Source organism: Dendroctonus ponderosae, unplaced genomic scaffold (genome assembly GCF_020466585.1).
Source record: "Dendroctonus ponderosae isolate FM_Combo_2020 unplaced genomic scaffold, Dpon_F_20191213v2 Dpon_F_20191213_12, whole genome shotgun sequence".
NCBI lineage: Eukaryota > Metazoa > Arthropoda > Insecta > Coleoptera > Curculionidae > Dendroctonus > Dendroctonus ponderosae.
The window spans coordinates 2,661,191-2,670,719 of record NW_026017316.1 but is presented as its reverse complement, the minus strand read 5'-3'; the positions used below and the strand labels follow the sequence as shown (position 1 = coordinate 2,670,719).

At 60.5% G+C, this 9,529-nt stretch overlaps 5 protein-coding genes and 1 non-coding gene across 6 annotated transcripts in view; 4 read left to right on the top strand and 2 right to left on the bottom strand.

Annotated features, from left to right (window-relative positions):
* Nucleotides 1-3,067, top strand: part of LOC109539405 — a gene marked incomplete in the record, with an annotated part of 6,436 nt that extends 3,369 nt beyond the window's left edge. The window contains 7 exon segments of the mRNA XM_048662955.1: nt 1-152; nt 203-1,207; nt 1,259-1,407; nt 1,460-2,155; nt 2,205-2,380; nt 2,442-2,703; nt 2,753-3,067. Coding sequence (XP_048518912.1) covers nt 1-152; nt 203-1,207; nt 1,259-1,407; nt 1,460-2,155; nt 2,205-2,380; nt 2,442-2,703; nt 2,753-2,994 — 2,682 coding nt within the window.
* A 12-nt stretch (nt 3,068-3,079) lies between these two features.
* Nucleotides 3,080-6,835, top strand: LOC109539409 (TRPL translocation defect protein 14). Its single transcript, XM_019907128.2, has 10 exons — nt 3,080-3,176; nt 3,255-3,539; nt 3,593-3,660; nt 3,716-3,753; nt 3,872-4,038; nt 4,092-4,228; nt 4,279-4,612; nt 4,667-4,877; nt 5,652-5,836; nt 6,455-6,835. Exons 2-10 carry the CDS (start codon nt 3,485-3,487, stop codon nt 6,550-6,552), a joined length of 1,293 nt encoding a protein of 430 aa, XP_019762687.1. The 5' UTR covers nt 3,080-3,176; nt 3,255-3,484; the 3' UTR covers nt 6,553-6,835.
* Nucleotides 4,879-5,652, bottom strand: LOC109539418 (ankyrin repeat domain-containing protein 17-like). Its single transcript, XM_048662958.1, has 2 exons — nt 5,246-5,652; nt 4,879-5,195 (listed from the first exon to the last, which is right to left on the bottom strand). Exons 1-2 carry the CDS (start codon nt 5,597-5,599, stop codon nt 4,923-4,925), a joined length of 627 nt encoding a protein of 208 aa, XP_048518915.1. The 5' UTR covers nt 5,600-5,652; the 3' UTR covers nt 4,879-4,922.
* On the bottom strand, nt 6,722-7,657 carry LOC109539415. The gene is made up of 3 exons (XM_019907136.2): nt 7,381-7,657; nt 7,003-7,329; nt 6,722-6,946 (listed from the first exon to the last, which is right to left on the bottom strand). The coding sequence occupies exons 1-3, from the start codon at nt 7,473-7,475 to the stop codon at nt 6,832-6,834; spliced, it is 537 nt and encodes a 178-aa protein (XP_019762695.2). The 5' UTR covers nt 7,476-7,657; the 3' UTR covers nt 6,722-6,831.
* A 708-nt stretch (nt 7,658-8,365) lies between these two features.
* On the top strand, nt 8,366-8,438 carry Trnaf-gaa. Its single transcript has one exon. It is a non-coding gene; the product is annotated as a tRNA-Phe (tRNA).
* A 162-nt stretch (nt 8,439-8,600) lies between these two features.
* The window catches only part of LOC125503129, a gene marked incomplete at its 3' end in the record, with an annotated part of 8,366 nt that continues 7,437 nt past the window's right edge, over nt 8,601-9,529 (top strand). Inside the window, exons 1-4 of the mRNA XM_048663067.1 lie at nt 8,601-8,840; nt 8,903-9,098; nt 9,150-9,375; nt 9,428-9,515. Coding sequence (XP_048519024.1) covers nt 8,601-8,840; nt 8,903-9,098; nt 9,150-9,375; nt 9,428-9,515 — 750 coding nt within the window. The remainder of the gene's footprint in view (nt 8,841-8,902; nt 9,099-9,149; nt 9,376-9,427; nt 9,516-9,529) is intronic.

The window sequence follows — 9,529 nt, the reverse complement described above, 5'->3', positions numbered from 1 at the left end:
CCCACCGCCAACCCGCTGCTTGCGCTCGGCGACAGCCTGCTGGCGCAGCTGCGCGCCTCCTCCGTAGCCCGCCAGGTTGCCGTCCAGCTGCGCCAGTACAGCGCTGCTGCAGGCAGCGGGAGCAAGCGCGCCAGTCTGGAGCAGCTGAGCTGGTGAGTTGCCCTTGAACCAGCTGCTGGGGCCTTGGGGAATGTTCTCGTAGTTACTTGCAGCTGCACATCGCGGCCGGCCGGCTGGGCGCAGTGGAGGGGCTGCAGGCGCAGCCCTGGCAGGAAGTGCTAGAGCCCGACTTGACGCCGCCCGCCCTTTACGGCACGGACCCGGAGCTGCTGCAGGCGCTGCTGCAGTTGCTGACCGCGCTGATGGCGCTCTACAAGGGGGCGCCGCACTGCTGGGTCGGCCAGCTGCTGGCGCTGCACTGCCCGATTTACTGGGCGCAGCTGGGCGGCGACTGTGCGCCCGCCAGGGCCACCCGCGAGCTGCTGCAGCTGGTTGCCGTCTGCGCGGCGGCTGACGCCGCGCCCCAATGGAATCCCGTGCTGGACCTGGTGGGCCAGCAGCTGATACTAACGGAGCCCCTGCGCAGCGCTTTTCTCAACTCCCTGCTCGGGTGTCTCGCGCACTTGGCTGCGCGCCCCGGCTGCGACTGGGCGCAGCCCATCTGGAAGGCGCTGCCCCAGTGTCTGTTCGAGCTAATGCTGATGGAGCCCCCGATGGGGCTGCACGCCTCCCGTCACGCCCTCCTCGTCCTCAACCGATTGGCCAGTGAGTTGCAGCTGGGGGGCAAAAAGGCGCGCTGGTTTTGGGATCAGGGCGTCGTCAACGTGCGCCCCATGGTGGACAGCGGGGACGTGCTGGTGCGGGCCGGGGCCCTGCAGCTGTTCGCCAGTCTCCCCTTCGGGGCGGAGCGGCTCTGCGAGGCGCAGCTGCCCCCTTTGGCCCTGCAACTGTTGGCTGATCACCGGGAGGCGAGTTTAGTGCGCCAAAACGCCGCCCTGCTGTTGGCAAACTTGACTAGCGATAAATTGGCCCTGCGGGGGCTCGGGTTGAGCGACCGGCTCATTGGGGTGCTGCAGGCGCTGTTCGCGCCCGATGGGTGCTGCGCCCCCGGGCTGGTGCGGGCCGTTTGCGTGCTGCTGCAGAAAGTGCTGGACGCGGACTTGAGCCGCCGGCTGCACCAGCTGGGGCTGATCAACCCGATGGTTCGGTGAGCGAGTTTGCGGTGCTGGAGGCTTCGGCTCATTTTTGTGGGTTTCAGGCGGCTGGCAGGGGACGGGGAGCATATGCAGGAAATGGGGTCGGCCGTGTGCGGGCTGCTGCGCAAGCTGGTGCGACTGCTGGACGAACCCACCCTCACCAAGGACTCGCTTTTGGTGCTGCTGGCGCTGTTCGACCCCCGGAAGATCGGTGAGTTGATTCCCCGGGTAAACAAGCGTGGGTTAACCAGGTGGGGTTGCAGCCGCCCCCCAGAGGAACCAGCTCTGGAGGAGCGCGCTTCAACTGCTGGCGGCTTTGCGCAATGAGCAGGCGCTGGTGCTGCAGGCGCTGCAGGAGGCGGGGCCGGAACAGTTCCTGGACGCCATGTGTGGGGTCCTGAGCAGCGCGGGCGTCGGGGAAGGGCTGCAGGAGGCCGCCCTTTTGGCGCTGGCGCCGCTGCTGCCCGCGCTGGCCGAGCAGCTGGACGGGGTGCGGGCGACCATCGCCTCCTTGGGCGCCCCTTGCGGTGTCCTGGAGCAGGGCTACCACGGCGACGAGGCGCTGATGATGGGCGGAGCGCTGTGCCAGGTGCTGCTCAATTTGTACGAGTTGGGGAGGGGCCACCTGGTGGTGGCCGCCTTGACCGGGCTGCTGGGCGGCTCCCAGACCGCCAAGCGCTGCGCCCTCAGCCATGGGCTGGTGGAGGGCGCAGTCAAGTCGCTGCGCGACTTGGACATTTCCTTCAGCCTCGCGGGGCGCGCCGAGTCACGCGTTGACTGCCTGGTCGACGTGCTCGGCCTCCTCACCAACCTTCTGGGGCGGTGCCCCCCGGCCAAGGGTCGGGCTGCCGCCCTGGGGCTTGCCGACGTCGCCTGCAAGTTGCTGAAGAACGGGGACCCCGGCCTGCTGATTACTGGGCTGGGCCTGCTGGCCGTCTTCACGCAGGACTGTCCCGAAGGTGAGTGTCCCTTTGAGTGCAGCCAGGACAGTGATAGGGGGTGTTTCAGCCGGCCGCTCCATCGTGCGGACCGCCCAGGCGCCAGCGCTCAGCTTCGTGGTGGACGCGGTCGTCACCGAGCTGAACCATAGCAGCCAGCGTTGCTCGCCCGTGGCCCTGCAGCTGGGCTTCGACGTGCTGCGCCACTGCTGCATCGACTCGAGCTGCCGCAAAATTCTGTCCAAGGTAAATGGGGCTAAACTAAAAGCTTTGCTTTGCGCCGTCGTCATCGTTGCGTTTGTTGCAGCGAAAGCTGCTGGACCGCATCTATGCGGCCATCACGGGGCGCGCGCCCTTCAAGCCGCCGGAGCCGATGTGGGTGGAGTTCCTGGAGGCGGTCACCCGCTTCCCTGAAGGGCAGGAGAGCGTGGGGCGGGACGCGCAGCTATTGGCGCTGGTTGTGGAGCGGGCGGCCAACCGCAAGGCCCCGAATGGCGTCCTGCCCGCCCTGCGGCTGCTGCGCAACGTGGCCTTTTACCCGCCCAACCGCCCCCGGCTGCTCGGCTCAGGTGAGTGGTTTTGGCGCACTCAACCAGATGAGGAGGGCGGCTGTTTCAGAGGCCTTCCTCGCGCTGCTCGGTTGCCAGCTAACGCGCGGCGACGCGCCGGAGAAGCGCCTGGTGCTGCTGATGGTGTGGGCGCTGGCCGCCAACCACCATCGCGCCAAGGTGGCCTTCAAGCTCTGCAGGCTGGACGCCTGCCTGGAGGGCGCCCTCAAGTCGGCGCAGCTGCTGCAGCAGGGCGACCCCGAGGACCTGCAGCTGATGGAGACCGTCCTGGCCATGCTCAGGGGGCCCTAGTGGTGTCCCACACAACTTGTTGGCGCTGAAGTGAAGTGAAGTCACGTTTTTGGGCGCTGCGCCACTGTTGGAAGGCCAATGGTTTTTTTATTATTATTAGTGTTGTTGTTATTAGTTTAGTTGTGCATTAACTGGGTCGAGGACGGTGTTTTGCAACAGTCAGCGTTGGAAATCCAGAGCGGGTGAGGAAACCGTCGCCAATCGGGCGCAATCAGCCAAATCGCGCTTCTATTGCCTAATGAATTGTTTGTTTTTTGCAGTGGCGGGGCCTCCGGGCCGGGTTGCCAAATGTTCGGGAGTGGGCAATGAGGGTTGGAGCGTCAGCGCGGCCAGACAAGCGGTGACAGTTCCACTGGCAGCTCCCAGCAGCAGTTCGAACGCGTGATCATGTGCCCCATCAGTTTGTTGTGAAAAGCCGTTGTCCCCGATTGCGTTCAGTAGTTCGGGCTGCGCCAGCTCCTAGCCGCACTTTGTCCAGCGCCCCATTGCCATGCAGAAGCAGGAGGAGAAGAGCCGCATGGTTTACCGCCTGGTGCTCACTGGAGGTGAGTCGGTGCCCTGCGGGCCCCCCGGCGCTCTAAATGCGGCGTTTTTGCAGGGCCGTGCGGCGGCAAGACCACGGGCCAAGCGCGACTGAGCACCTTCTTCGAGAACCTGGGCTGGAAGGTAAGGGCGCAGCCCGGCGCCAGTCGGCCGCTTTCAACTGTTTGTTGCCTTGCAGGTGTTCCGGGTGCCGGAGACCGCCTCGGTGCTGCTCAGGTGAGTCCCGATTATGTAAACGCGTTGGCACAGCGCTTCTGCGTCGCAGCCGGTCAATTGGCACGCCAATTGACCTCTCGTCCGCGTTGATTAGACTGATCATGGGTTTCGGTTGTAGTGGCGGCATCAAGTTCACCGATCTGAGCGAGGACGAGGGCGTGACCTTCCAGGAGAACCTGCTCAAGACGATGCTGCAGGTGGAGGAGACGTTCTTCGAGCTGGGGCGCACCTGCAGGCGCAACTGCTTGATCATTTGCGACCGCGGCGCCATGGACGCCTCCGCGTGTAAGTGGCTGCGCCCCCGCAGGCCCTCTGGCTCACCGCCCGCTCGGTTTCAGTTATCTCGAAGGAGCGATGGGAGAGCATCATGGCCGACAATAGCTGGAACAACATCGAGCTGCGCGACAACCGCTACAACCAGATCATCCACATGGTGTCGGCGGCGAACGGCGCCGAAGACTACTACAGCACAGAGGTAGGTGGGCGTGACCGGGCGCGGCCCCTCCCACACCGTCCCCGTTGCAGGACCACTCCTGTCGGTCGGAGGGCGTGGAGCTGGCGCGCGAGCTGGACAGCAAGGCGGCCGCCGCCTGGATCGGCCACCCCTACTTCGACGTGATCGACAACAGCACCGACTTCGAGGGCAAGATCAGGCGCATGATTGGCTCGGTCTGCCACAAGATCGGCCTGGACACGGGCGACCGCCTGCTGACCAACTCGAAGAAGCACAAGTTCCTGGTGGCGGGCCCCATGCCGGACGACGCCCTCTTCCCGCCCTTCCAGGACTTCGAGGTGGTGCACAACTACCTGCAGTCGAACTCGCCGAACCAAGTGCGGCTGCGGAAGCGCGGCCAGAAGGGTGCGTCCGGCCGGTCCGCGGGCCCCGCGCGTTCTAACCGAGCCCCACTTGCAGGGTACTACAGCTACATCCACACGGTGCGCCGCCAGAACCAGCCGGGCGGCCAGGTGATCGAGGTGAAGACGCAGATCAACCATCGCGACTACATCAACTTGCTGACGCAGAAGGACAACTCGCACTTCACCATCTACAAGAAGCGGCGCTGCTTCATCTTCGACAACCAGTACTTCCAGCTGGACATCTACGAGCAGCCGAGTCACCCCAGGTGAGCGCACGGTTTTTATTCTTATCACTAGATCACAATCACAGGTTAGTCGGGCATCAGCCCCAGCTGCTTGAGGTGCATGGAGTGCGCGATCAGGCGGGCGGTGTCCTGGTGGCCGAAGGCCCTGGCCAGCAGGTAGGGGTGGCGCTGCGGCTCTGCGGGGGGCCGGGCGCCCTTGGCCAGCAGCCACTTGACCAGGGCGGCGTGGCCGAACATGGCCGCCAGCTCCAGCGGGGTGAGGGCCTGCGGCCCTCCGGGCTCGTTCACGTCGGCCCCGGCGTGGCACAGCGCGTGGATGCAGCTGGCGTCCTTGCAGGCCTGCAAAGCCCCCACATCAAGCCCCCGCTCTTGTCTCGCAGTGCACTCACCTGGTGCCTGATGTAGTAGAAGGCGGCCAGTTGCAGCGCGGTTTCCTGGTGCGCGGACTTGAGCTGCAGGTCGGCGCCCAGGCGCAGCATCGCCTTCACCAAGGGGGTGCGGCCGTGGGCGCACGCTACCATAAAGGGAGTGTAGCCGGCGGGGCGCCGGAACTGGTTGATGTAGTGCGGGTAGCGACGCAGCAGGCACAGCGCGCCCACCAAGTCGCCCAGCTCCACCGCGCGGTACAACTGCTCGAAGTGGGGGCGGCGCAGCCGGCGCCACAGCACCAACAGGGCCCCATAGACGAAAAGGACGGCGCCCGCCCAGCGGAGCAGCGTCTCAATCGCGCACATCTCTGACATTTCAGTTGGCACGTTGACAGGCCGCCATTTTGAGGCAGCGGTTGTGTTGCAGATGCCGGGGGCTGATTCTGCTGGAGACCTACTCGACGCTGGACGACGCCCGGCTGCAGCGCAAGCTGCCCACCTTCCTCACCATTGAGCGCGAGGTCACTGGCAGCGCCGACTACTCGATGTACAATCTGTCGCTGCGCGAGGACTGGAAAACCTCCAAGAAGTATCTGCGCACCAACTTTGTCGGTAAGTGCCCCATCCCTGACACGTTGAATATTTCGTGCGCACATGACGTCACTGGTTAGCACTTYGGTTAAKTGAACAGCTAATACAGCCATTTAAAATGYGTGTMACCTAGACAGRTTTTCKTTGAATTTAAAACGCAATAGAAAAAGAAGATTTTWWAAAAATAATTACATGTGACACACACATTTAGCAGACAGGAAAAAAATCACGACACTCCGTGACTTCCATTGACGTCAGCAAGATCCTACCTTGTATTCATTGTGTCATGGGCTAACAGTGCGCGTCAAACCCCCCAATCCTCCTGATACGTTGAATATTTCGTGCGCACATGACGTCACTGGTTAGCACTTTGGTTAAGTGAACAGCTAATACAGCCATTTAAAATGCGTGTAACCTAGACAGGTTTTCTTTGAATTTAAAACGTAATAGAAAAAGAAGATTTTTAAAAAATAATTAAATGTGACACACACACACATTTAGCAGACAGGRAAAAAATCRCGACACTCCGTGACTTCCACTGACGTCAGCAAGATSCTACCTTGTATTCATTGTGTCATGGGCTGACAGTSCGCGTCAAACCCCCCCCAATCCTCGTAACTAAATAGGGCTTATGTGCAGGTCCAGAGGATGCGGAGGGGCACGGCCCCAACCAGCTSAAGCTGAAGCTCAACGGGCACGGCGCCGCCCCCGGCCTGGCCGTGAACGGCGCCGCCTGAGCCCCCGGGCCTTCTCTAGTATTTAGCAGCCGCGCTACCCACCAAATACGTTGTTTCTGTTTGTTGTGCAAACCTGCCGAGTGTGCGAACGACTGCGTCGCGTGAACTTTCCCCATTCTGTATTGTTGTAAATAGCCGGCATTACCTTAACTTAAGTGAAGTGAGATACTTAATTGTCCCAGGACACTGGCACTGGTCCCAGCTGTACATTCTAGGTTAGTTTATTTATCGTTATTGTTCGACTAGGGCTAGGCTGAGTGGTGAATTACACTTTAGTCACTAAGTCTTGTTGTGCAGATATTGGCTCATCACCCGCTTCCCTGGCACCAAGCCCTGCGTCAGTCCCGGCCGTTTCCTTTTCGCTCCCTTTGGGTCCTTGTCCGGTTCGGGGGTGCTGAAAATCGGACAGTTAGTGCGGGGGGGCAGAGGCGCGTGCAGGGCTGCGCCCACCTGACGCCCGACTGGCACACCACGCTGCAGGCGCGCGCCCGTGCCCGCTCGGCGTGGAGCTGCGCCTGCGACTTCTGCAGGTCGGAGTCGTGGGCGTACTTGCAGTTGTGCCCGAAGCGGCACCGCCCCTTGCGGTAGTTCCAGCAAATGCGCTTGCCGTTGATGGCCAGGGCCTCCCGCGTGTCCACCATCTTCACGTGCTTCTCCAGGATGGCCTCCTTCGCCGTCTCCGCCTCGAGGAAGGGGTTGCCGAAGACGGAGTCGGGGCTGCAATGGGCGCTGAATTGGGGCGCCGGCAGCCGCAGGGCCGCGCCCGGGTCCGGCTTGCTGCAACAACCCCCTCACTGATGTGCCCCCGATTGGTGTCTCAAGGCCTACCTTTCTAGGTAAGTTGGTTTGTGGTCGCTGTCGCTGTCGTTTGAGCCGTCCGAGCTGGTTGCCGAGTCGCTGTCGTAGTCCGCCACCAGCGACATGGCCAGGGCTTTGCTCTATTTCGGGGGGCTGCGCCCTTCCAAAGCCCCACTTTGGATCACAACAACAACTCTCCACCGACCAGGTTGCTAGGTTATGTCACAGATGTTTGTTGAATTATCTCGAAGCTTATGTTGCCATGTTGTCATATTTATGGCATGCAACGCCAAAATAATTATTTTGTTTCCTTATCTGATTCATTGAGGAACGGCCACACATGCTGTTGACTAATTGGGAGCAAGATAAGGACAAGTATAGATTTATTAGTATTTATTTATTTATTTATAGCTAATTTTAGTGTCAATTGTTTAAATTTGGACAGGAACGTTGTTGAGACGGGTTTTTCATCGGAACGATCAGCGGCAGGAGTTTAGCGTTACGCTATTTTTTTCCCGTAGTAGGTGCTCTCTATTTGCGAAATTTTGGAAAATAAGGGAACGCTAACGCTAAAAACGAATCTCCTGATATTCGCTCGCTACCTCCTTCAACATGCTGCTGCCCTGGTAGAAACGAAGAAAATTTGCAGTTGCCATCAGAACTTTTCCATTAGAGACTTGCTACACCCACGTTCAAAATAAGGGAACGCTAACGTTAAAAACGAATCTCCTCCTGATATTCGCTCGCTAACTCCTTCAACATGCTGCTGCCCTGGTAGAAACGAAGATCTGCATTTGCCATCAGAACTTTTCCATTAGAGACTTGCTACACCCACATTCAACATAAGGGAACGCTAACTTGTCTTTATCTATGATTGGGAGTTAATAATTGACGGCAACGCTGCTTGCTGCAATCGTTAACCTTACTTTTGTCTTATTCTGTTGATGACGGTTGACCAAACGTCCATTCGAATCGGCCAATGTTGAGGTGGCGTTGATGGCGTTTGCTGTCATGAGCCGAAATAGCTCAGTTGGGAGAGCGTTAGACTGAAGATCTAAAGGTCCCTGGTTCGATCCCTGGTTTCGGCATACTTTTTTCCTGCCCATTTTAACGCCTCTGCCGTATCTTATCGCTTGTTTGCCTTCTGATCCTCCCGAACAATTGAAATGGAACAAAATTAAGATTCATCAGCTTTATCAGTCCAAGTCATTGTTTTTGCTTGGGCACGCATTCGCTCTGTGACCGTCAGCATGGCGACATTTTGGGTTATTTGCCTGGTTCCTTTGGTTCTGCTGGTGGCCAAGCTGTTCGATCGGGCGCCGCCCAAGATTTTCGGCGTCTACAGCCGCCCGGGCGGCCTCTTCTGGCCCAAGGCCGTGTGGATGTTGGGGCTGCTGTGGCTCAAGAGGCTGGCCGGGAGGCTGCGCCCCCAGGCGCCCGACTACTACACGGCGTTGGAACGCCCCCAGCCACTCCCCGACACTGCGCTGGTAAGTAGAAGGGGGGGCGCGAGCCCCGCCCCCTGGGCGGGTTGTTTATGCGTGGTTTCTAGGCAGTGGACGCGGTCTATTTCAACGCCACCAATCGCGAGGGCGACTGTTTGTTCGTAGGCACGGCGCGCCGCCCCTTGCGACTAGTGGACACCTTCCTCTACCTCAAGGTGGGGGAGTTGGGGCTGCTGCAGCTGCCCCTCCTGCCCGACTCCGCCCACTTCAACACGGGGGAGGAGCTGAGCTATCAGGCGGGCGGTGAGTGGCTGGGCGTTTGACTTGGAGGGGCTTTTTGACTGGGTGTTGAAGGCGTGCACATCAAGTGCCTGGAGCCGATGAAGGTCTGGACTGTGGAGTACCAGGGGGAGCTGCGCGAAGCCGACGACCCCGCCCGACTGCATGACGTCACCATTAAGGGCGTGTTCACCTCGGGGGAGCCTTGCTTCAACTCGTCGACCGACCTGGACGTTTGGAGCATGGCCAAGGCGCTGGCGCTCGAGCCCTGGAGCCGCGCCTTCTTCAAAAACGTCAAAGCGTAGGTAAGGGGGCGGGGCCTGGGCGCAGTTTGACAGCGGGCGGAGTTGCAGGGCGCACCAGCTGCACTACGAGCAGTTCGGCGTGTTGGAGGCCGACGTCCAAGTGGGCGGGGCCGCCTTCAAGCTGCGCCTGGACACGGTGCGCGACCACTC